Source organism: Ruditapes philippinarum, unplaced genomic scaffold (genome assembly GCF_026571515.1).
Source record: "Ruditapes philippinarum isolate M1 unplaced genomic scaffold, ASM2657151v2 ctg476_1_1_1_1, whole genome shotgun sequence".
Taxonomy (NCBI): domain Eukaryota; kingdom Metazoa; phylum Mollusca; class Bivalvia; order Venerida; family Veneridae; genus Ruditapes; species Ruditapes philippinarum.
Window position 1 is genome coordinate 369,937 of NW_026858368.1, and position 27,211 is coordinate 397,147.

The window sequence follows — 27,211 nt, forward strand, 5'->3', positions numbered from 1 at the left end:
TCAAGTTTACCCATCAATAACCCACGCAACCTATATACATTTCTATGAACATTTTTCGGAATGTATCGGTACATGTAACAAAAGTTGGGCACACTTTTATATTTTAGGTATTTTTTATATTTTATCCCAAACATGTGTCATCCAGCTAGCTTACGGAAAGTCGGTGATTCTACTCTATTCTCTTCGTATCTGAAATAATACACGGCAAGGCACCTTTCTCCAAACATTATCAATTATCATTTTTATACATCTAATAGCGTTTTTTTTACAAAATATTTAGTCTGTTTAAATGATAAGATGTCTGTATAGGGAACCTCTCCACGAACCCCCACACATTTCACTTTGATTCCCTTGACATGGCATGTTGCATTCATTCTCCGGTTGTTGAGGGTAGTTTTTCAACGTGTCACCACAGAAACACGCATAACCGGCCTATATACAAGTAAATCAAACATAGCAATTCATGAATTAATTAATTTTTAATGGTGTCAAGATAGTATCACGTATGAAATATTTTATGAAATTTAAAAACGGTAAATTTATGCTGTTTCAATAATGATTTGGTCGCTTTTTGAAAGAAGTGTAATATAGAATGTTTATATTATTTAACACAAAAGTAATATGAAAACTGTATGTAAACAGAATAAATGTTCGGAAACTAAATATTATAGTGTTATTTTTATTAGCAATGATTTTGTGCTTTCGCCATTCACTGAAAAGCAAATATATACCAATATATCTCATTCATAAGAAATATTTGAATTGTTCTTTTGCACAATTCAAACAAAAGTTTGTAAATTTCTGGTAGCAAAAATATAGCTTTATATGTACACTCTTTAACCAATGATTTTGACTATCCCTCGGCAATTAAATCAACATACAATTTTGTTAAACTAACTGCTAACTAATCCACAACTCTCTATTTATCATATTAACTTTTGAAATGAACTATTGGTTTGACCATGCCAATTCATTTATTTGTGTTTTAGTTGCAATTGTGAATGAAATTGAATGCCAAAGAAGTTGCTGGTTGTCTAATATATATGTGATGGGGTATAGGTATTAAGGACCCCCTCCACACACGCGCACTCACTCACTCACGCACATACGCACTCATTCACTCGCCTACTAACTTAGAAATAAACGATAAAAGATTTATATTTGGCCTGTATCCAACATAAAAACACTATCCGGAAAATATATAACGTGTTAAAACAATCGTCCCTACATATTCATAAATTACCTCTGTTAATGCATATTTATGATCATATTCAATACACATTCTGATACACAAGTCTGTTGTTAATAATGGCGGCCTAATATCTCTTTCGTATAGAATTCTGTCTGGTCGATCTTCAAAGCAACCGATGTATTTGAAATCTGTAATCAGAGTATTACTACATAAAATGTAAATAATAAAGGATAATGAACTTTCATAACGTTAAGGAAACTAGGAAAAAACAAAAAACAAAAACAAAACAAAAAAAACAAGCGTTTATTAAAGATAATAAATTTAAGAGAAAACAAGAGCTGTCACTAAAGGGACCCATATCCACAAAAGAAAGCGTTGACCTAAAAACACAAAAATGTGTCAAAATACCGCTTATATACGCTCGAACGCTTTTGATAAACATTTTCCTAAAATTTCACTGAAATTTCATTAGAAGTGAAGGAGAAAAAATCATAACAAATTTCACAAAAACAATTTATCATCAAGTTCCATAACTGTGCAAGAAACATTTTGCAGGATTTCATGCACAATGCACAACTAGACTTTGAAAATCATGACACCATGCAAACAATTTTATAAATACTCACTGAATTTTTCCAAGTGGTTTGAGAGATGAAGGATGGACAAAGTTAATTTACTGAAAAAAAATAAGATATTATGCACCAATAGGTTTCGTGGCAAACAATTCTATGAGGTTTCACTAAAATCTCCCACCGCCAGCGGTTTTGGAGATAAAGCGCCTACTTCACCCGAAAATTAACCATTTAGGGGTCATAACTGTCCCCCTTCCCCGCCCCGAACAATTATTTAGAAAATTAAGATACTATGCATAAATGTCGACAAACAAATTCTGTTAACTTTTACTGAAATTTCCCCATTCCTCAGCCGTGGACTGTTACTTGTAAACTGAACATTTCGGCGGGCAAGCTTATAACCCATTAAGAGTCGGACCATAACTGTGCCAAAAATAATAAAAAGCAAAATCGTGGTGACACGTAATACTGTAAAGTTTCAGTGAAAATCCTCAGGTGGTTTTGGAGATGCAGAGTGGAGAAAATTATTATACTAAACAAATGACAAATTAAGGGGCCATATCTCTTCAAAAAAGAAATCAAACATAAACTCAAGAAACTATGCACAATTAGGCTTGGTGGTAAACATTTTTTTGAAGTTTCACTGAAATCCCCAAAGTGACAAACAGTCCTGTGAAATTTAACTGAAACCTTTCCAGCAGTTTTTGGAAATGTGCCGTGGACAAGCTTATTAACTAACAAAAAGACTATTTAAGGGCAATAACTGTGTCAAAAAAGCGGAAAATAAAGAGAGTACAATTAGTCTTGGTGACAAACAATCCTGTGAAGTTTCACTAAAATCCCCCAACAGTTTTGGTGATGAAGTGCGGACAATCTTACTAGTATTTTTTTTTTCAAAAATGTACCATTTATTTGCCATAACTGTGCAAAAACTATCAGCGTAAAAATCAAGATTCTATGCACAACTAGAAATGTTGCAACTAGTTTGCCGCAAGATTGCAACTCACTTGAAGCAAGCTTGAAGTGCCTTTAAAATCTAAAGCGTGCAAGCTTGTCGCGAGGTAGCAATTCTAAGCTTTCCACAAGCTTTATTTGCTCATGTCTTTTTTAAGCTTGCGAACCAGGTTTGGGTCGGCCCCTTAAAAGGGCAAATCAAATGACTATATGAGCAAACTTGTTAAAAGTGTACCTAAGATACAGACAAAGTTTGGTGATAATCCATCATTAAGTTCTGTAGTAGAATATGTATAAAGGTTTTTCTATTTAAGCTTTCACGGCCCCTTAAAGAGGCCAATCAAATTACTATGTGCAAACTTGATAAAATACTATCCAAGCATGTTACAGACAAAATTTGGTGATCATCCATCAATTAGATCTGTAGAAACAGACGTTTTAATGTATTACTATATTTAGCTTTAGCGGCCCCTTAAAGGGGCCAATCAAATTAATATGAGCAAACCTGATAAAAGACTACCCAAAAATGTTACAGAAAAAGTTCATCCATTTATAAGTTCTATAGAAGAAGATGTTTAAAGGTTTTTCTATTTTTTGCCATAGAGACCCCTAAGAGAGACCAATCAAATTTATATAAGCAAACTTGATAAAAGACTTCCTAAGAATGCTACAGACATGGTGAACATCCATCAATTAGTTCTGTAGTAGAAGATGTTTCAACGTTTTTTTTCTATTTTTAACTCTGTTACCCCATTAAGAGGCCAATTTAAATGATATGAGCAAAATCAAGTGTGAGTGTCACAAGGATGCTACAGACCAAATTTGAAGTAAATCTTCCCAGCAGTTTAAGAGAAGAAGACGATTGTTGACGCATGACGATGGACGCCAGAGCATCCCCTTTGATAATTATAGCTCACCCTGAACCTTCGGTTCTTGTGAGCTAAAAGCCGGTGTTAAAGTGACAATTAGCATTGATAAGGGACTACTTGTATTTGGCTGTTTTGTTTTCAAATTCGATTATATGGTTAACAAAGCCTTTTTAAGCAACAATAAAAAGCATTTTTTATTTATATTTTCAGTTCTTATAATATTTTCTTTCATACAATACCGAAATAAATATCTCATACACTGACGCCACATATTTGCTCCATATTAGTTAATAAATATTTTGACAAAACGGCGATTATCCGTAAGCAGCGTAATGAAGTCAACCCAAGCACACAACTCATTCATAAAAGCTGACGTCATTTCGTACAAAAAATGATACATGGGGCACTGATGAAAACATGTCGTTTTATTGCGAAAACATTAACCACTCGTGGTCATTTCATACGCATCAAAAACTCCAAACCGGTGTTAAATAGCTGATAATCACCGCTAAGACCGATATTATTTCTTAATTGAATATTTTTTAAGGCAAGCTGGTCCTTCACTTTACAAATATCCAATTTCTTTATGATACAGTACAATCACAGTGTGTCCACTTACTGTTAAGGCATACATATCTACTTTGTGTGAAGTCAATACATGCTCATTTTATATTCGGAAAAAGACCGTATAGCAATTATCAATACTTTCAAATATCAACATTTGGCACAGTATATCATGAAAAGGAATATAATTGTAAAATAGTTACTTGGAATGCAACTCGGATAGTGTGACCATGACCCATTTCTCTGACAGACCGAATGCATCTTTCCTGACACTTCCTTGAAATATTTGTGACACGTGATTTTTACTCGTGAACCAACCACCTTCATATTGCCAAGAAAGGAACCATCCTTTATTTCAAAAGCATCACAAACTAAAACAAGCCAAAATAAAGACATGCAAAATTTTTCATTGCAATATTAATATCTTAAATCGCATAGATTGTTACCATAATTACTATGTACATGATAATTATTTAGAATTTTATTGAAACTATCTTTGACGTAAAATGCACGGACATATTTTCAAGAATGAAACGATTTAAAATCCCTTAAATATTAAGATATGCATGCGTATATAACAACAGCAGATAAGTCCTAATTATTATTAAATAACTATTTCTCTTTTTTTTGGGGGGGGAGGGGAAGAATGCAAATCTATGAACAATGAGTAATCAGCAAGTCTTTCTTAAGATGTTACTTAATGTTTCCTTGAAGGTTTTACATGAACTGCCTCAATCAAACACAGCTTGCCACATTTTCAATTTTGTCGTTTTGAGCGTTATTTATGAATATTTTTCTTTTATTTACAAACATACTCTGTTTGAAAGTTGGTGAATTAATAGATATGTCTTTTATTTTCGTGTATTTCAAAATGGATCAAACCTCCAGATTTCTAACAAATCAAGTTTCAGATAATCAAAACCCATTACATCAACCTCAGGCTCGAGTTTATTGGGTCGATATGTAATCAAAAAAGCAACATCTAAATACTTGAAAATACATCTACTTGGTTATTTGTAAGATAGTTACAGACCCATTGAGTTTCGAAGATGCAAATATGTTTATTCTTAAATTATTTATGCTCTATATTCTCGGTGTTCAAATAGTTAATTATTAGTCATCAAGTTTGGCCATCTTTTTCTTCTTTTGCATTTTGGCAATTAGTACAGTTATAGTAGTGATGTGATATCTTGAATGGAAACCAAAATGCCACTTTGTTAACAGCTTGCTTTTTTGTCAAAAAAAATTCACATTCAGCGCTATTTTCTATTTACTTCGCATGATAACAATCTTAAATTCTTATATTATGAAAAGCATGCCTGCAACTTCAACAGACTTAAGATAATTAAAAAAACAACAAAAAAACGAGACTTAATGTGCCTTTAAAGAAAATATTTTAATTCGCCTTTAACGAATCTCTCTCGAAGCCATAGTGAGGTTACAACATGAAAACAATTATCAGTGATAATAGTTAAATGCAAATGGAAATATTTTGAAGCAAGATTCGCTTTAAGGTAACTGTATTTAAACTTACATTTTGAATCACACTGCTTAGTTCCACAGTTTTCATCTTCACAAGTTTGACATCCGACAGTAGAGGACTTCAAATGCAAAAAATACTTAAAACTAGCTTTTCATTTTGTTCTTATAACAAATTCAATGTTTGTAATTTAATAACAATATTCTAATTTAGTAAGAATACTCTGAAGGATAGATGAAAATTTACTGATGACTGCATATAACCTCGAATATAAATTATGGAAACTGTTATAAATTAATGTTTGAGATGCAATTTGCCCTATTCAGAATAATCATTTACCAACAATGCGGAATCAGTCTAGTCCTTGCAGCTTGACCAGGTACCGCGGCCAGTGTTCTTTACTAATTCATTAAGGTTTTTATCTTAATCTTCCCGTGTTTTGGAAATGGTCAGTTACCCAAAAGAAACTTGGTAAATCAAAAAATCAGGTAAGTTTAAGGTCAATTAACAGAATTTATGATTTCCTTAACTTCACTCACCTTTTCACTATGTATATCGGATCTTTTTATATACAAACAAGATTCACCGGAACGAGCCACGCGATTTTCGTGCAGAACTGAATGCAGTTCACATAGTTTATAAAGCCGTTTGTAGTTGACAGCTGAACATTTTGGAAGTATCGCACAATCCTCCACACATTGTTGAATAGAGATTCCATTGACATTATATAATATAGTATTAGACGATAAACATGTATGATGACTTGTAATTTTATAATGTACTATACCATTTGCTCCAAATATTGTAAGTAAATTAACATACACAGATAACAGAATTGTAAAATAAATTAAAATCATTTCCTCTCTTGCCATTTTCGGAATCACTAACAGCACTGAAGTGGAATACTATATGAATGACTTAACTTTTTATTTATTATTTTTTTACTTGCAGTCGTTAATAATTCATATTTCTGTAGGATAACGGTTATCGGTCGGTAATTAACCCTAAGGTAAACAACAGAACATCGCTAGTTAATTGGCGGATATTAATAATGATAAGCTTAAGTAAACTGTCATCGGATACGCGAGTAAGATATGTCAATAAAACATTCCAATTTAGTTAATTCATCACATAAGCGGGTATCGTACCGATAGGCGAGTAAACATAAGTTCTTACTGTCCGGAAAGGCATATTTCAGTCATGAATTATAGCTTAATAAATATTTGACGTAAGTTAAAAGCTCTATATAAAGTAAGCCAAATATTACATTCGGAATTGTCGTTTTGATTCAAGAATACGCACTCACTCAGGTTAAATTATGCTAAATACGCAGTTGACATCAAATCATGCTACGTACTTTACTTATTTGTTTAAGACTTGTGAAATTGTTAAAGACACTGTTTAAACATCTGCTTTATAGAAACTTACATCTTACATTTGTACTAAATAAAAACATATTTATAAAGTTTAAACTTGATATTGTATTGACTTCATATTGAGTTATTCAGATCTGGGCGTTTCTCTAAACGAGCCGACATTATGTTATAACTGACTTATCTTGAAACGTCATCAATGGTAAAAGAAATACATGCATAGCAACGCATTTGGGAAAATGTCAATAAACGAAACAAACAAACTGCTTCTTTTCAAAACATTAATATGTAAATATACGGTGACACAGAGGTGATGTGTATGTGTGTGTGCGTGCGTTTATTTATCACGAGTATACGAGATACTATGTCGTGGCCAGATATAACTATATCGTGGCCACGAGCTACTTAAGTGGTTCGCACGAGATACTTTGTATTTAGTATTTCGTGGCCACAATATAGTTCCTCGTGTGCACGACTGAATTGTCTCGCGGCCACGACTTAGGCTACACGTGACATCGAGTTTATTATGTCGTGCGCGTGAGATACTTTGTCATGACCACGAGAAATTAAGCAAATCAGATGACACTTTACATGTATATATTAATTTTCCTTGTTAACTAGACATGTGCTCTAGGACTGACTAACTCGTGATCTCGTGTGCACGAGATAAATAAAAACTCACAAATGTCACCTTTGTGCTACCGTACAAATATCATGATTAAGTAGTTACAATGTTTGTTTTGTGGTGTAATTTAGTTTGTGATCTCAGAATTCAATTAACGTCTACAAAAGATATATGGTAGTAAAAGAGATCAGTTTAGTTTGAACAGACTAAAACCAAACATGCACTGCACGAAATCATACCGATTGCCATTGTTCTTGCACTGAGAATAAACTTATCAAATGCCATGCTTTATTGCTTCATAATTGCGCAAAGTGTGTCTTTCTATTGACAAATAGCCATAATGATTATTATCTGCGTTAAATAAATAGTCAGCGGTGCTTGATATTGTGTTTTTCTTTCCAACAGAACGTCAGTAGACATCCTAAATTGCATTTCATTGTTGAAAATCAACAATTTAGAACAATTTTAATTTAATTAAGTCCTTTATCCGATATTGATTAATGAAAGCATTTTTCATTTGATATGGATTTCAAAAATGGTAACATTTGAAGATTAGCCAGTTATAGTTTTTCAAATGTTAATATTAGTCATCAAAAATGACTCAAGTGTATTGGTCTTTAATGGAAGGTCTGTTATACAGAAATAATAAGTTGAAAGTATATAGTATCAGAAATCATTTTTCAATGACCCTGGAAAGAGTTATTATTGGATGTTGTTGTGTGAGACACATGATCAAAAAAAATTTGAGAAGTTAAAATGAACGCATTTCTGAGGCACAATGGGCCTTAAACAAGGTAATTGAAAATTAATACTTCCTTTTAGCCAGAAGAATGATTCACTACCAGAGGATGGTTTATGAAACTATTTGAAGTTGGAAGTACTACAGGACTGTAGGAGACGTATGATTTGTCTGTAAATTTAGAAACTAAGTGACTGACAGTCAGCATTAGTTTGATTGCAATTGCATTTGCAACAGTATAAATCATGATGCAATTTGTAACAATGAATAATGCGTTATAAAAATATGCTTAAGGCGGTGCTAGGGAATCATAGTTTTGTATAGGTAATCATCGATCGGTTAAGGTCGATGTGCAAGAAGTTTTAAAATAAGGAGAAATAAAGAATTTCTAATTTTGTTTGTTTGTTTCATTCTACGCCCTTTTCCAACAGTATTTCAGTCATATAGGCGGGTAGTTTCCTAACCATCGTTCCTGGAGAGTTACACCAGTACTAGACAACCTTCCCCCGTGCTAAACTACCAAAGCATCTCCCGGGGATCGAACCCACGCCAGAGAGGTAACTGGATTAGAAGTCATCGACTCTAACCCCTCGACCACAGAGACGGTCAAGAATTTCTAAGTAACGCACATAACGACAAAATTGAAAAATGGTGTAGGCTCGGTTTGATTGAGCTTGTTGGAAAGTGCAAGCTACTGTCAACTTTGTTTGTTTGTTTGGATTTTTACGGCACGTCAACACATAACTGGCCATATCGTGCCGAATGCTATAATAGGCTTAAAATATTATGTAAAACATTGTAAATGACAATAAAAATAAGCCAATTAGATCCTAGAATACAAGTTTAATTCTTTTAAATAATCAATTATGTTTTTTGATGGAATTGTATTAAAAAGTTCTTTGAGTGAATTTACAGAATAAAATCTATTACGGGCCTGTGAAAAATCATGACATTCAAGAAGAAAATGCTTGACGGTAAAAGTTTCATTACAACCTACACAGAAAGGGGCATTGTCATTTGTGAGGAGACAAGAGTTGGTTATTTTAGTGTGTCCGATTCGGCATCGAAGAAGAACTGTTTGATCACGGCGATTTGACAGAGATAGAGATGGTGACATATCAAGAGATGGGTTTATATCGTGAAGTTTATTAAAAACGGCATTGTCCCAATTTGCTTTCCATTCAGATGATACGAGTTTATTTATAGCCGGTCTAAAATCACAAGCAGGTAACAATCAATCAGTTTTTTGAAAATTTAATGATTGTTTAGCTAAAGCATCTACTTTTTCATTTCCTCGTATTCCTACATGGCTTGGAATCCAATATAATTTAACATATTTTGTTTTAAGTATATCATGAAATCGCAAAAGAAGTTTCTTTACCATGATATTGTCAGATTTTTTATTTTTCATGGATATTAAAACAGAAAGTCAGAAAATATCACAAATTTATCGTGGGTATGCTGTGCTATGTATGACAATGCTGAATCGATAGCTTTTGCTTCAGCAGTCAAAATTGATGCATTATCTGGTAACCTCATACTAGATGTAAAATTATTTTCAAACACAGCCGCACCTACTTTGCAACCTTCTTTTGAACCGTCCGTATAAATATGTATAAAATCTTCATGATCTTCCTTAACTGCTAGAAACTTCTCTTTGAAATATTCAGGTGAATTTGATGCTACTGTCAACGCCCCTAAACATAGGTAAAAGCAGAATTCAACATTTAGATATTAAGGAAAAGTTATTTTATGTCCGCTCCATGGCATCACTGTATCGTATCATCTGAATGGAAAGCAAATTGGGACAATGCCATTTTTAATAAACTTCACGATATAAACCCATCTCTTGATATGTCACCATCTCTATCTCTGTCAAACCGCCGTGATCAAACAGTTCTTCTTCGATGCCGAATTGGACACACTAAAATTACCCACTCTTATCTCCTCACAAATGACAATGCCCCTTTCTGTGTAGGTTTTAATGAAAATTTTACCGTCAAGCATTTTCTTCTTGAATGTCATGATTTTTCACAGGCCCGTAATAGATTTTATTCTGTAAATTCACTCAAAGAACTTTTTAATACAATTCCATCAAAAAACATAATTGATTATTTAAAAGAGATAAACTTGTATTCTAGGATCTAATTGGCTCATTTTTATTGTCATTTACAATGTTTTACATAATAGTTTAAGCCTATTATAGCATTCGGCACGATATGGCCAGTTATGTGTTGACGTGCCGTAAAATCCAAACAAACAAAACAAAACAAAACAAACATGCCAACATCAACTATAAATCAACTGAATGATATAAGGCCTCATAGTCGATTGTTGGTTTTACGGCACACCAACAAACAGTTCTAGTATTTAACGTTTTCAAAATGAAGCTTAATGTATGTTCATGATGTATAAGACAGTATAAATCTTAGCCGTAAAACAATGAAAAATGTACACTACAATTTCAAATTAAAAATCAATAATTAATTTAATCTATCTTGTTAACTTATTAAGAAAAAGTATGAAATTGTGCTATTTTGTCGATAATATCACAATGAATGATTCAGTAAGGAATGGGAAAGCAACATAACATAATGTAAACATTTTGAATAGAAATTTAATGTACACTTTATTAATCATGACTTACGAATGAACATTAATTCTTTTTCGCCATACCTCTTTATCAATTGGACTTTTAACAATGAAACAGAAAAGAGAATAATAACCTATAAAATCCATATACATTTATATTAGTTTTGCAAACAAAATAGCATAAACAGGGTGTCTTACTTTATTACTTATTGTTGATTTTGGCCTGTCATGATGTAGTGAAATATATTGCCAGGTGAAATGGTTTAACGGCACACCAACACAGTTCTAGTGAACAACGTTTTAAAAATGAAGCTTAAACTATGTTAATGTGGAAATTGCCAGAATAAAAGGATGACGTGAAACAAGCGAAAACGTACTCTTCCATTTCAAATTAGATTACCACAATCAATTTATCTGGTAAATTCTTCTTAAAAGTATGAAATTGTATGTGTTATTTTGTCAATGATATCACAATAAATGATTTTAAGGCAGATGCTCTCACAAACGTCAACAACATTACATTAATTGATTGATTCTTTGTAATATATCAAATTCTTTTTTTTTCTCTCTCAGTGCATCATACATGATACAAACATAAGGTATATAACAATAAACATTTGTAAAAAACGGCAATACATACATGGCAAGTCATTAACAGAGAACAATCACAATACATAAAAAAGATTAACCATCCATTGTTTAATTTCATTTTCTTCTTTTGTTCAGTAGAAAGTAAATTATTTATTTATTCTGCAGTATAATTAATATGTAAATGTTTAATTTCTACATGTTTTGGCAACTAAATTCTTGTATATTAAATGAGATGATATTAAATTGTCTAGACATGGTTGAGCTGTTTTGTTTTTGACTGAATTTAATTTATTTCTTACAAAGGGGGACACACACATTTGATTTATAGATTCCCGGCTTAATTTTTATTTATGGTGGGGGGGGGGGATGCCGGGACAGGATCTCTATAACCCCCATCTATCAAGGCGGCTCCACTGGAGGTCAGCTTCCGGTGTACCTTCTTATGCCGCATTTGTCTGTAACAGGTTTTAGGCCTAATTGTGTTAAAAAGTATTTTTGATAAAAATCTCTAACTTGTTCTTGGCCGGTTGATTTTTGTTGTTTATAATATTTTTAATTAGTAGGGTCAAACAATTAATTTTTATATTTTCGGCCCTACCATCATATTTAACCTGATTTTTTTCTTGTTTAACCTTAGGTGGAGGGGTTAAAGACATTTGGGATGATTTGTTGACATTTGGCGGCATCCGCAACTGACTCTTAAGGGGTGTGACATCAATTTCACAGAGGCCCGAAAGAGGAAGGTTGTTATAGCTCATCGCGGTGACCGATGGGCTGTTCATACAAGATGTGTGGACTGAGACTATGGAGTCCTCCTCGGTGACATTGAACACTCCATAATCACTCATGTTTGGATCCTCCATGAGAGATGAAGTGTTCTCTGTCCCCGCAGAGGGCCCCATTGTTAAGGGTAGAAGTATATTTGCCTCAAACTGGGGTTTTTGGTTACGGTCATCAAGTTCGAATCCCTGCCTGAAGTTATGATTGAGTCTTCTTTGCTGTGGTATGTTGGGGAGGAAGTCCCAACCCCCAACTATTTGATTTATTTGGGAACTTATTGGGTACCCCATCCCCCCCAACGTGTTTTTCCACACAGTTGGAGCATTGTATAAAATCTGAGGTACAGGATCTAGTGTTGTGACCCCAAGCGCACCGGCCACAAGTATTTTTATTTTTACGTGATTTAGAAATGTATCCCTGGCAAAGAAAACAGCGTTTTGGAGGGTGTACATAGGTCTCAGTCCTATATAATAATTCTGTATCCTCGTCCGCGATGCTCACAGTGATGGGCACCCCCGCGAAGGTCAGCTTTACCGCTCCAAAATCTTGCTTCGCTTATTCTGGAGTCGGTCAACCCTCACAAGCGAGGCCCCATCAGATCTGTCATATTCTAACTTGTGTTGGAATTCTGACAGATCTTCCTCCAGCGGAATACCGTGAATAGCTACCTCATAAAGGCGTTCCTGAGGCAGTCCTTTAACAATGCACTCCACTCCCAAAAGCTTGAATTTGGGTAAAGTGCTTTATTGAATGCTTCCGAAAACGCGAATTTTAGAAGAATGTTACCCGACGAGAGGGATGTTGCCTTAAGCACATGTTTGATATTCAAATTAATTTCACTGGAAAGGGTCCTAATTTTTTAATTTGTGATCTAACTATCTAGCCCTTTTAGGACCCCGACGTTCCTGGCTATACTGCCTTGTTTACATAGTGGCCCTCTTGTTTATCCAAGGCATTGCCAAGGACACGCGAGAGGTCCTTATGGTGACGGGATGGACCTGAATCTGACCACCCGCATTGTATTTAAAACAATTATCTGCGGACCAGCCGCCTGTTCATAAATAACTAGTATGTACTAGTATTATATAGTTTAAAATGTTCTCTTTAAAAATGGTATTATATACCAGTTCTTCTATTTTGATAAGTAAACAAATGAAAGCTTAACATGCTTTTTATATTTAAAAAAAAAATTAAAATAAAAATAACAAAAGAAACAAACAAACAAGAACGTTATTCGTTTATAATAAAAATAAATATACATAAAAATTATGCAAATGAATGTAAATGGTTTCCGGAAAACATTTGTAAAACTCGCGTTTTAGATGTTCCGATGATAAATTATTAATTAAACGGGGGAGGGGTTTTTGTTTTTTTGTAAAGTTAACACGAGCAAAATGAGAATAACATAAAAGGATACGAAACACGCTTGATTCACTTTATGTTTCATTATAGTATAAATGTATAGAATTATGGTTTAATTAAACATGGGTGGAGGGGGCGGTACGATAACGCTTCTTCGTTCAATAGACAAGAATTGATATGATGTTTTTTTCTAGACACAGTTTTTTTATTGACTGTATTGTGTTAATCTAAAACCTTTATTAAATTGTAAATGCATGCACACGTGTCATAATGTATAAACCTCATTTAAATATTGAATTGGGCATTCCGAAAGGCACTGTTCCCGGGAAACATAAAGTTTTGTCTAAACAAAGTTTTCTTGAAGAGTTTATCGAATGTCTATTTTTATTCATTAATGTATATACGTATCATTTTTTTCTTGTGAAACCGACTACCTACAGTTTAAACTTGTGAATATGTGTAAGTGAATATTTGTTTATCCACTCGCCATTTTAAATGTATAAGAAAACCAACGAAATATAAAGACAATATCACATTTTATCACATTCTTAATTTGATTAAACACACAACGATTGAACATTTGAAATTACAATGAAAATATTATATATCAAGCATTTAGACATATAAAATCACAATAAAACATTATTTTTCAAATTCAACAAACGAGGATTGAACATTTAACATGTTTAAAATTACAAAGAAATTCCTGAAAAACCGTACGTGTTTTTAAAAACTTTGTAGACCGTTTTTGATTGAATGATATCGTCGATGGTAAAATTCACTCTGAAGTCACTTATTACGCGATGTGTCAAAAAATCCAGTTTCTGTATTTTCGTGAAAACACTTTCTGGTTAGTTGAAAGCTTAAAAGGTCTTTTAAATCCAAAAATTGAACGATTTAAAAATCACTGTTTCTGGCAGATGTGGCAGTCAGCTGTCAGAATAAAGAGGGTCAGCCTCGATTTCAAAAAGTTCCGATTCGGAAATCTTGCAACTTGACCACCCCTCCTCATCACAGGACGTGATTTCGCTGTCCGTTGAAAGAAATTCCCAACCGTCCGGAAATCGCTGGATGAAAAACACTCCCTCTTCGTCCTCTTCCTGCATGGAATCTTCCGAATCCGTGTAGCTTTAAAACCCGGCGTAAGCGTTGAAATGGGCGTTGTTTAGGCGTTCTCGTCAGAAAATTTATGTAGACCTGAGGCGGATTTGGCGGTCTCGTTGGAGCAATGGGTCTCTGTTCTAGGATGAACGGTACTGGTGTGGCAACAATAGCTGAACCCATAGCCTGCTTCCTGGCGTAAAATAACATCGGAAAAAGCCTTGCTGAAATTTAACTTGGCATCAGTGCTAAATTCCATTGTGAGGCCCGTCTGTAGGTTTGGTACAGTTCCGTGGACGATTCCGTCGGTCGTCCTGATTTCTAGTTCCGTAGTTTCGTCTTACTAAACGAAAGAAATTCTAGACGCCATGGATTCTATTTGTTTTTTTTTCCCTCAAAATGTCAACGTTAGTGAAACGTAACTTTAAACTTTATCTTTTTCAAATAATCAATGATGTTTTTTGATGGAATTGTATTAAAGAATTCTTTGAGTGAAATTATACTATTAAATCTATTACGGGCCTGTGAAAAATCATGGTATTCAAGAAGAAAAAGCTTGTCAGTAAAATTATCATTTCAAGCTACACAGAAGGGGCATTGTCACTCGTGAGGAGATAAGAGTAGGTAATTTTAGTGTCAAATTCGGCATCGAAGAAGAACTGTTTGATCATGGCGGTTTGACAGACACAGAGATGGTGACACATGAAAAGATTGGTTTATATCGTCATTATGGTGTCTTCGCAATCGAGAAAATGAATACATTTGAGTTTTTGACTTTGAAAACTTAAAACCATTTTCTATTGCCCACTTTTGAATTTTATCTTAATTTTGTCGAGGTCGCCTTTCAATTGTTCTCATACTTTTCGATCGATAGCAGATAAGAAAATCGAATTCAAATAAAGAACAATATATGCCTGGTTTAAGAGCGCTGTCAATATTGTTTATTTTAAGACCAAAAAGTTTAACAGAAAGTATGCTTCCTTGAGGAACACCTTGTTCTTGTTGGTTGTCCTCAGAAGAAGTTGAAACAAGTCTTAGGGGGCGTGATGGTTGTTGCATTTATTCATTATCCCTCATGTACAGACTCAATCAAACCGAGTCTGCAATTCTTATGTTATTTTGTTGTGATTAATGCTTCCGAGGGATCACTTTGTGTCCAGAATTGTTTACTTTAAAGTGCCCATCGTTTAGAAATCCAAAAATGAAAAGCATTAGAAATTAAGGAAGTAACATTATGCGTCCGGTCCATGGCATCACTGCATGCCAACATCAACTATAAATCTGAATGACAAAAGATCCCATAGTAGATTGTGTTTGTTTGGTTTTACGGCACACTAACAACAGTTTTACAGAATAACGTTTTCTAAATGAAGCTAAATGTATGTTCATGAGGTATACGACAGCATAATCTATGCCGCGAAACAACGAAAAAATGTACATTTCAATGTCAAATTCAATTCCAATAATTAATTTATTTTATCTGCTATATTTGTTTAGAAAAAATATGGAATTGTGTTATTTTGTTGATGATTTCACAATGAATGATTCCGTGAGGAGTGGAAAAGTATCATAACATAATGTAAACATTTTGTATAGCAATTTGATATACACTTTATTAATCAAGGCATACAAATTTACATATAATTCATTTGTGCCATACCTTTATCAATTGGACTTGTGAATAATATGTTTTGAAAAACAATAAATAAATAAAAAATAAATTTAATAAACAATATATCCGTATCCATTCATATTAGTTTTGTATTGAAAATAAATAAAACAGTGTTTTACTTTATTTCATATTGTTGATTTTGGCCAGACGTGATATAATGAAATATTTCACTTATAATAGTTCAAGTCTTGAAAACACTGTCCCTCAAGGACGCTTGAGCCATCAGGAATCAATAAAGGAAACTAACTTAACATAAATCCTCACTCATATCTGACAAATTGCTTGAAACTTTCCTTAAATAATAAGGCGATGTCGAGGGGGTGGGGGGAATTCATTTTTTGTTAGATTAATGGAACAGAGCCTAGAAAATATTTCCCAATCTGCTTTCCTAAATTTAAAAAATTGACGTCTTTCAAAGAACTTTGAAACAGGATCACCTAAAAATCATTGTTGACAATGGATTGTGAATAATTAAAATAATTTTAAGGCTTTACAATGATGTTATTTTGTTTGCCACAGGTTTATGCATAATATTCAGCACTTGTCGAGACATTAAATGTTCAAATTGAATTTCTTGGATTTTAAATCTACCATTTCTGTTGTATCCTGTAATAATTCTGTATTCTCTGCCTTCTTCACTTCATCATCAAATTTTATTGCTGCATCACAAATATGAGTCTGTAGCATAGATAATTAAATAAATTCTACAAATGGCAACATTTCATTTTCCTTATGTAAATGTTCATAATAAATTGAAAGTGCTAAAAGCAACAAAGGGTAAAGTAGAATACTATTATTTTGAAGGTTTTCTATGTGATTCCACATTTTTTTCTAAATCAAAGGCAAGAGTTTTAATTTAACATAGAATCATCAACATGTCAAATGCAAGAACCTAAATTTAAATAAAGAACCAAAAAATCTACTGTCTGCATCAGAATCAAAGATACAACTTGGGTTTTCTTGATTCCAAAAAAAAAAAATGATTTACTCCCAGGGCATACTGCAGCTATTCTAGATCTTCTCTTGCATACATTGGAAAGCACATTTTGGAAATTTCGAGCAAAATTCCATATAGAAAAGTCATATTTATGAAATGAAGGAAAGAAATCATCATGAGCAGGAAAAAATACACAGACAAATATCCCCAAAAAATGACATGTATATTATTAGTTATAGAGAGTGTTGACAGGTTATATGGCTCTATATAAACGGTTGTTGTAAATATAACCCGAGCCGAAAGTAAATATATATATTGGAGAATATAGCGTGAATGAGATGTAATGATCCAAGATGCCAGCCCGAGTGACAATCTCCTATCCATCAATATGGCATTAAAACAGAACAAAATAATAAAGTTTTGCACACATAGTTAAATGTGCCTGTTGAATATTTGACATAAAAAGTTTAAATGCCTATCAGAATTTATTTGCATTATTATTCATATATATATTTACCTTATCAGTTGAGTCCTCTTGTAAGTGTGTATCTTCCACTTTTCTTAGTTCATCACCGATTTCTCCTCCTGACAAGACATTTATATTCTGAAACTATATAAAAAAGTCTATTTACCACTTATTTGGAACTATTTATACTGCGACTTTTATTTTAAGTATATGACAACTTGTTGAACATGATGAACATGAGTATGTCAAGGAGACATGTTACTTGACTAATTGTGTTAAAGAAAAATCTCTACTGTACGAGATATTACTGTATATTTCACACGAAGGGACTTTAAATACTTTTCCGAGATTGGTGACCAATTGACATATATATGGACAATAACATGTGATGAGCAAATTCTCATATTATTTGTTCTCTATTTTACAAGGATATAATTATTTTTATTGTGCAAATGACTCCATACAATAAGCATTTTATTTCTTATACAATGCACACAAAATACGTATCTTTTTTGGCCCTTTGTTGATTTTTTCACTATATACCATATAAAAATTTTGTGAACGCAACTCCTCTTAAACCGGTTGGCAGATTTGCTTAAACACTCAGGGATGAAAAACCTTAATGTGTAGATGAAGGAATTTTTGCTGCGACCAAATGTAACAGAATTATGGCCCTTTGTTGATTGTTTCACCAAATACTATATATATGTTGTCAGTGGGGGCATCCGTGTCCTTTGGACACAGTTCTAGTTTTTTTTAATATGTTTACCTTCTTATTATATTATAGAAAAGGTTTAAATAACATTTAAAGACTTCTTTTACAATGCATATTATATATGATCAGCATTTTTGTTTGTTTGTTGTTGTTTTTTGTTGTTTTTGGGGGGGGGGGGAATGAGCCATTGCTACAGTTAAGTTTGTCACAATAGGGACTACGATGGGATACCAGGCCGACCACAATTGCTATCTAAAACAACCAACAACTCAGAACAGAAAATATATACAAATTTATTTACAAGTTATGAATATTTATAAATGAAAAATGATTATATATGAAAAGTCACTGCGCAGACAAACACTATCAACGTATCTCAGTCTATTTCTCCCGTAAAGTTTCTGTCATGATGTTTTAATAAAGTGGTGGCGTTGTTGAACAAAATTCGTCACAATGGCGGGCGTCTTGTATAAAATCTTATCAAGCGTAACTGTACTTCCTACAGTGTTGGCACAGTTGATAGGATCCTGAACAAGGGCATGCGTCACCCTTTAGCCATTGACATACGTGTGGAGGGCCCGTGTCATCTTCGGGTGTCCTCAAATAAGAAGCTACAAAGTATAAAACATGGTAAGTTCCATGATAATCAAACATAAGGGTATAATAAAGTCCCTTGGGAAAAGACTCGACCTTTTTTCGGTTTTCCAATAAAATAACGTTCTTCTTTGAATAAACAAAATGTCTACTATAGTACACCATACATTCCGTGTTCTAAAAATTCAATCACATCCGCATAATATTGCGTTGCAAAATATATTTAAATATACGCCACATAAGAACCACCAATAAATTAACGTCTTCCAAAATCATGCCACTGAAGATCCTAATTTAGAGATACGTTAGTTTTGGATACGTTGTATTTACTTATAACAAAAACTGATGATAAATGAAATGAAGTAAGATGATAACGTAAATTAAATTGATTGAAACAAATCATTACGATACTGCAGCATTTTACATAAAGTTACACAAATACGGTAGAACCATAATAAATTATTTATGATATATATATATCTATAAAATATTCATGGCTCCTATACAATTACAATATAATTAAAACTTCAATTAACATACATCAATTAACATGTCTCGGTATAAATTTGCAATAGCGAAACATAAGAATAAAAAAAGCTTTAAAAATTTAATTTGCAAAAATTTAGAAAAATTTAGAAAACAATAAATTACTGCCAAATAACTAAACCTGAATCAAATAAACTATAATTCTAATAGAAAATAGTATTTTACGAAATAGCAAAAAATTATGAAACAAAATAAAGCTGGGACGGCGGGAAAATAGTTATGTAAAATAAAGGCCTGTCCTTCAAATACAGACATAATACATATATCTGGTTCATAAAACAAAAATGTAACTTTCTTATTACTGAAAGGATTTTTGTGAAATAAACGGCAAGATGTTTAAATTGAGACATGGAAATTTATGCAAACCATAAAAATACTCTAAATAATAATTTCACCCGAAAACTCTAAAATGAACAAAAGATGATGCAATCTCATTGATAGAGTAAAAATGAGGTTCGGTGTGAAAATATAATGCAAGATTTTACAAACGTACTTTCACTTTGTGACACTTACGCCCCCCTTTAGATAAGAAAATTGATAAATTTTCTTTAAATACAACAAAGTGAAAACGACAAATTGCAAAAATGTAAGTAGAAATACTGTACACCATATTCATAACCACCATAAATACTAAAACTACATTATACCCTGCTTAAATAATCTGCACCTATGTTTTCCTCCTAGGATTGCTCTAATCCTCATCCTGTATGGCTGCAAAAAGCAAAGACCATCTCATTATTCTAGAGTTACTTTACTTTGCCTTGTTTAGATACAAAATCAGCTGGTGATCTGTCTCTAGAATAAATTCCTTACCAAAACAAGTATCTGTGAAATTTAGAAATTGCCCAAAAAATACCCAAGGCACTCTTTCTCTATTACAGAATACTTCTGTTTCTCTAGGTAACATTCTTTCTACTGGCATAAGCTACTGGTAATTTCTCCTTACCTTGTTCTTGAAGTAATACAGATCCTAATCCACAATCTGAAGCATCAACTCTGAGAATAAATATCTTGTCTTTAAATCTGGTAATTTCAAAATGGACGGACCGGTCAAACTAGCCTTAACAGTCTGAAAAAGCCTTTTTTCCTGACTTTCACCCCCATTCAATACGATTTGGGTTGTTAACTTTTTTTGTCAAATCGGACAACAGAAACAGCAATGGCGGCAAAGTAAGGGATGAACATTCGGTAACCAAAAGACACAACCCCTAAAAAATTGCCGGACTCCTCGCTTAGTCGTGGGTCTCTCGGCCCTTCCTGAATTGCCTTGAACCTTACTGAGAACAGGTTCAATAGACTTACTACCTCCGATCATATGACCTAAACATTCCAATTTTTCAAAAACTATGAAACACTTGACGGTCTAGCAGTAAGCCTAGACTCTCTTAATTGGGTTTAAAATAACCCTACAATGCAATTGATTATGCTCTTGCCATGTGACTGTATAGACCAAAATATCATCTATAAAACTATCTGAGTGACCTAGATCTTTCAAAACCTTTCTCATCAGTCTACAGAACGTTGCAGGGGCATTGACTAAACCAAAGGGCATTTTCCGGAGTTGAAAAAGTCCCGACGGGGTTTCAAATGCGGTCAAAGGTTTTGCATTGTCAGACAAAGGAACTTGCCAGTATCCTTTACTAAGGTCAATTTTCGAAAAAATACCTGTATTTTGATAATTTCGAAAATATCTGTTCCATATTGGGCATCGGTTCCGCATCAAATACCGTGCATTTATTGATCTGTCTAAAATCAATACAGAACCTAATCGTGTTATCCTTTTTCCTGATAAGAACAATTGGACTAGAAAACGGAGCATTAGAAGGTTCGATTACTCCCAACTCTAGCATTTTTATCAACTTCTTCCTTTACTATCTGCTGTGAGTGAAAAGGAATAGGATAACCCTTAGTCCTTACCGGTTCTGAGGTATGTCAACTTAATGTCATGCTGAAACTAATGACGTATTTCCGGGTATATCTGTTAAAACATCTGAAAATTTCTTTAACAAGGTTACAATCTGAGTCTTACAATCTGTTTGTAAGTCAGGATTGACCTGAACATCTTTATATGTCTTTGAACCTTTCTTCAATAAATGGACATAACAATTTGTCACTATCATCTTGGTAACTTGTTTCTAAAACTATCATCTTCCTCTAATTTATCATTACCCATTTTTCCGCTTCTACAACAGCTGCACTTACCTTTGCCAATGCACCTCGTTCTGGTTCGAAATTTCTTTCAACATACTCCTTCAGCATATTGACATGGAAAGTTTTGATCTTATTGTTACCTATGTCTATCCGATAATCTAATTTGTTCAAGACCTCGGAAACTACAAATGGACCTTTCCATTGTAACTACAACTTATTGTGTAGGTAAAAAGAGGTAAAACCAGTACTTAACTTCCCTTCTTAAAAGTTCTTTCTCTAGCTTTCCTGTTGTAATACGTTCTATATCTAATACTGCTCTTCTCTAACTCCTGCTGTGCTATCTTACATGTACTTTCTAGTCTTTTTAGCAAATCAACTATATACTGATAAATTGTCGTAACTTCGACATTCTCTGTTTTTCCTGACCATAACTCTCTCAAAATGGTAGTTGGACCTCTTATACTACGTCCATATAACAATTCAAATGGCGATAATCCTAAACTCTCTTGTGGAACTTCCCGATACGAAAACAACATAGCATTCAAATACTTATCCCAATCTGTAGGTCTTTCTCTACACATCCGTTTCAAACATCTGCTTTAAACTACCATTAAATTTCTCCACTAAACCATTACACATCGGATGATACGTGTGTAGTTGTTAACTGTCTAAGAGACAGCAACCTACTAACCTCCTTCATAAATCTGTGAAGTAAATTATGATCCAGAATCTGTAAGCATTTCCTCTGGAAACCCCTAATCTACTATAATTTGTCAACTAATGCTTCTGCTACTCTTTCAGTCTCTATACTAGGCAATGCAATTGCTTCAGGATATCTGGTTAGCATAGTCTACCATGGTCAAAATATATCGGTTCTTCCTATCAGTCATAGGTTCAATCGGACCAAACAATGTAAACGGCAACTCTCTTAAAAAGGAAGTATCAATCAAAGGCAATCTTACCTAAAGTTACCTTACTTATTCTACCTTTAGAAATAGTACGTTGACAAATATCACAAGACTGACAATATCGTCTAACCTCTACAAGAACACCTGGCCAATAAAACTCCCCTAAGACCTATCACTTGTCTTCCTAATACCAAGATGTCCTGCCAAAAGCGAGTCATGCGCTACTTTTAACACAGTCTCCCTAAAATCCTTAGGAACTACTAACTGCCTACTTACGTCACCGTTTCCTGCCGTAAACTCTCTAAACAACATCTTATTGCTGATCTGAAACTTCACTTGCCCTTTACCTCTACAGTTTCTAACAGTACGTTCCTCTACTTTCTTTCTACATCCATCTAATGTACTATCTGCCTGCTGCTTCTCTACAAACTCTACATTAGTGATGTTTAAATCTGTGAAGGAACTTTAAGTCTTCTATGAGCTTTTAACTTTACTCTGCGATCTTGTTTCTACTGCTGAAGCTAACTTACCAAAATTTGGTTCTACAGCACCCTCTATGTTTACGATAATAACATCATTTTGAAGGGATTATCTACACATAAGTGCTTCTACAGTCGGACAATCAAGATCAATTAACGCCACGTGCTCACTACCATCAATGTAATTACATCGTCTGAACTTCCCTAACAATTGATTTGCATTTACCAAATTCCTTCGTACTATGACACATGTACACCCCAGTATCCCTCATTGCAACTATAGCTTTACCATTACATATACCTCTAGTTGTCGGACATGAATTTTATAGTTACTGTAACCCAAGTCTTCCAAATCCCTAAGTTCTATCAAACTACTACCACTATCTGATCTCGGCATCGAAATTGTCGAATCTGCATCTCTATTTTCTTCCTCTACCTCTACTCCTACCTCTATAACCTTCTCGCCTTCTATTACCCTTGGATAACTATTATCATTCTTACTTGGATTCATTGTGTTCGGTTCTATGTCTTCCGCTGCGTTAGCTTTATTTGTAGCCTCCTTATTTCTACAGAAAAATGCTGTATGCCCTAAACGACCTCAATATGTTTGCATTTATAACCTCCCATAATGCTGAGATGCTCTACCTCTATTTACCAGTCTATCGTTACCTGGCTTTGCATACGATAACTATTTACCTTGATTTCTTATCAACAGGTCTACTCGGCAGTGCATAAGGCTTAGTTCTTTTCTTTAATTCCATGATTCACTACATACTTTTCGGACCTCCTCTAGTCTTGGCAAAACAAATCTGCATCTTCCGCTACTTCACGGGCTGAAAAACAACTTCTTACTACTAAGGTTCTGATATAGTTCTCTATTGCAGATTATCTAAAAATGATCCCTTACTATGAAGTCTAACAACTTTTCAGAAGTCTTCTCCACCTTACTCAATCTTAGCCAACCATCTAAGTTTCTAGAAATTCTAGCTAGGAACATAACAAAAAGTCTCATTTTCTAGGGGCCTTTCAGTTTCTAAACTTCTTCTTATACCCTTCATCAGTCAACTCAAACTGCCTTAACAAAGCATCTTTCAGCTTATCATAAATCCGTCCTATCTTCTAAAGGAAGCCTATCAAATACCTCCCTAGCAGTACCTTTTAACAGAAAACGGTAAGTTTAGTGACCACATTTCATGTCCCCATTCTGGCAGACGCATAAAGTTTCATAAACATTCAAATACGCATCCATATAGTCAATCTTTTTTCGTCAAATGGAGTCATTCTTAACCTTAAACCTTACCTACACTCTTCTTACCTTAACATATCTAACTCTATCTTCATCTTATGTTCTGTATCTCACTTCCTAGTTTTTCTGCTTCCTCCTTCTCTCTTTCTAACTGACGAGCTAATCTAAATTCTCCTTTGCAACCCTAGCCTCATTACTTAACTTCTCTTTTCCATTCCTTTCTCTATTTTTCTAACTTCTCCCTAGAAATTTTTAAACTTCATAATCTAACTTTCTCTTTCTCATTACTTAAACTTCTCTTTTGGCTAACCTAGCTTCTTATTCTAACCTATCCTTCTCAGCTTCTAAAACGTTCCTTCTCAGCTTCTAAACGTTTCCTTCTCAGCTTCTATACGTTCCTTCTCAGCTTCTAACCTACTATGTCTTTCTTCACGCTCCCTTGCTTCCTCCTCTTTTAAACAAAGTTTCTCAAAGCCTCATCTGTATACCCATAACTCCTGACCTACCTTCATCAACTCATTTACACCTAGTCATCTTGAACTTATTATGTATATTTTCCTACCACTGTAACACTACTACAACAACAACTTAGGATACAAGTAAAATCTTAACCGTGAGGTTTTTAGGGAACAATGATATCAAATATCATTAAAGGGAACACTATTTAAACCCTTAAACACAAAACGCTATATTCACTAAGGTGCCCAAATCACGGTTGCACTATAACACTACACTTCAGTGTAACACCATATAATTAAACGCATTTATCACTCTAGCGCTATAATCAAAATGTACCTTCACTGTACACAGTACTAAAATAAAAATGTGATCATATATTCTAAACACTATACCTCACCACTTACAAACACTAAGTTTCAAACTCATCTAAGTATCTCACTAAGGTTGTATAATAATTAATCTTAAAGTGTACAGTAGACAGTAGGCAATAATTAAAAACTGTTTCAAAATACTTTAAACTTCAAAGTCCAAACTACGACCCAAAACTCAATGTCCGCGTAGCACTTTTTACCCCACAGTGCAAAAAATATAAAAGGTATAAGGCCAGTTTCAAATATACTACAGTCACAAAGTAAACACAAAGTAAAATTGTTTAAATGACACAATAAATTAAATGTTCACCTAGATAACCAGAACAACAGTTTCTTTATCTAGGAAAAAGTACACAAGGCGGGTAGTACCTTAAACTGCAGGCAGATTTGTATGTGTGTATATTGTGTACTTCCGGTGGTTTTTACCAAAAAAGGTCACTTTCAGATTACAAAACTGGTGGTTCTCATTCATTTAAAGTGACACCTAAAAGAGGAAAAATGAGAACGAACTCAAACCCTGAAACGTCCACTGTCCGGGTCTGTGTGGCTGTTAATAACCTCTCAGCTAGATAGCTGTCACACACACAAGTCCGTTTCATTTGTCACGGTATCAATCTGAAAATGTTAAGAAAATTATAATCACCCACTAAATATAAAAAAAAATAATTAAAAGTGATACCAAAATTTAACTTTTAATTGTAAATAAAACTTTTTACTTAAAATAAAAAAAACCAAAAAAGGGGGGAATTTCCTTTTTTTTAAGTGGTAAGGCTTATTTTAACTAGCTGCAGTAAAATTTGAGTGTGGTTTGTTTTGAAAAAACAACTCTAGTCAACCGGTATCCCAATCACGTCGAGGTCACCCAAAATGTCACAATAGGGAACTACGATGGAATACCAGGGCCGACCACAATTGCCTATCTAAAACAACCAAACAACTCAGTAACAGGGAAAATATATAACAAATTTTTTACAAGAAAATGAATATTTATAAATTGAAAAATGATTTATTATTTGAAAAGTACACTGCGCAAACAAAACACTTATCAACGTATCTCAGTCTATTTTTCTCCCGTTAAAGTTTTCTGTCGATGATGTTTCAATAAAAGTGGTTGGCGTTTGTTGAACAAAATTCGTCCACAATGGCTGGAGTTCTTGTTTAAAATCTTATTCAAGCGTAACTGTACTTCCTACAGTGTTTTGGCACAGTTGATAGGATCCTGAACAAGGGCATTGCGTCACCATTTAGCCATGGACATACATGTGGAGGGCCCGGTTCATCTTCGGGTGTTTCCTCAAATAAAGAAGCTACAAAAAGTAGCAAAACATTTTGGTTAGTTCCATGATAATCAAACATTTAAGGGTATAATAAAGTCCCTATGGAAAAGGACTCGACCCCCTTTGTGGTTTCCAATAAAATAACGCGCTTCTTTTGAATAAACAAAATTCCGCTATTAGTACCACCATACCATTCCGTTGGAACAAAAAATTCCAATCACATCCGCATTAATACTGCGTTGCAAATATGTTCAAATATACGCAACATAAATAACCACCAATAAATTTAAACGTCTTCCAAAAATCATGCCACTGAAGATCCTTTCTCTAGAAGATACGTTAGTTTTGATACGTTGTAGTTTTACTCATAACCCAAAAACTGATGATAAATGGAAAGAAGTAAGATATTACGTAAATTAAATTGACTGAAAACAAATCATTACGATACTGCAGCATTTTACATAAAGTTACACAAATACGGTAGAACCATAATAAATTATTTTATGATATATATATATCTATAAAATATTCATGGCTCCTATACAATTACAATATAATTAAAACTTCAATTAACATACATTCAAATAACATTTGTA

The 27,211-nt window shown here is 33.7% G+C and overlaps 1 protein-coding gene across 1 annotated transcript; it reads right to left on the minus strand.

The window, feature by feature from the left end:
- Positions 1–285: 285 nt before the first annotated feature.
- Positions 286–4,536, minus strand: LOC132752972 (kremen protein 1-like). Its single transcript, XM_060743386.1, has 3 exons — positions 4,355–4,536; positions 1,244–1,380; positions 286–432 (listed from the first exon to the last, which is right to left on the minus strand). The coding sequence occupies exons 1-3, from the start codon at positions 4,476–4,478 to the stop codon at positions 286–288; spliced, it is 408 nt and encodes a 135-aa protein (XP_060599369.1). The 5' UTR covers positions 4,479–4,536.
- Positions 4,537–27,211: the final 22,675 nt, after the last annotated feature.

Coding starts and splice junctions, on each gene's coding strand:
- LOC132752972 (XM_060743386.1), bottom strand. CDS start 4,478: ATGAAGGTGGTTGGTTCACGAGTAAAAATCACGTGTCACAAATATTTC. Junction 1,381..4,354: donor CTATCCGAGTTGCATTCCAA/GTAACTATTTTA, acceptor CTCTGATTACAG/ATTTCAAATACATCGGTTGC. Junction 433..1,243: donor ATAAATATGCATTAACAGAG/GTAATTTATGAA, acceptor ACTTGTATATAG/GCCGGTTATGCGTGTTTCTG.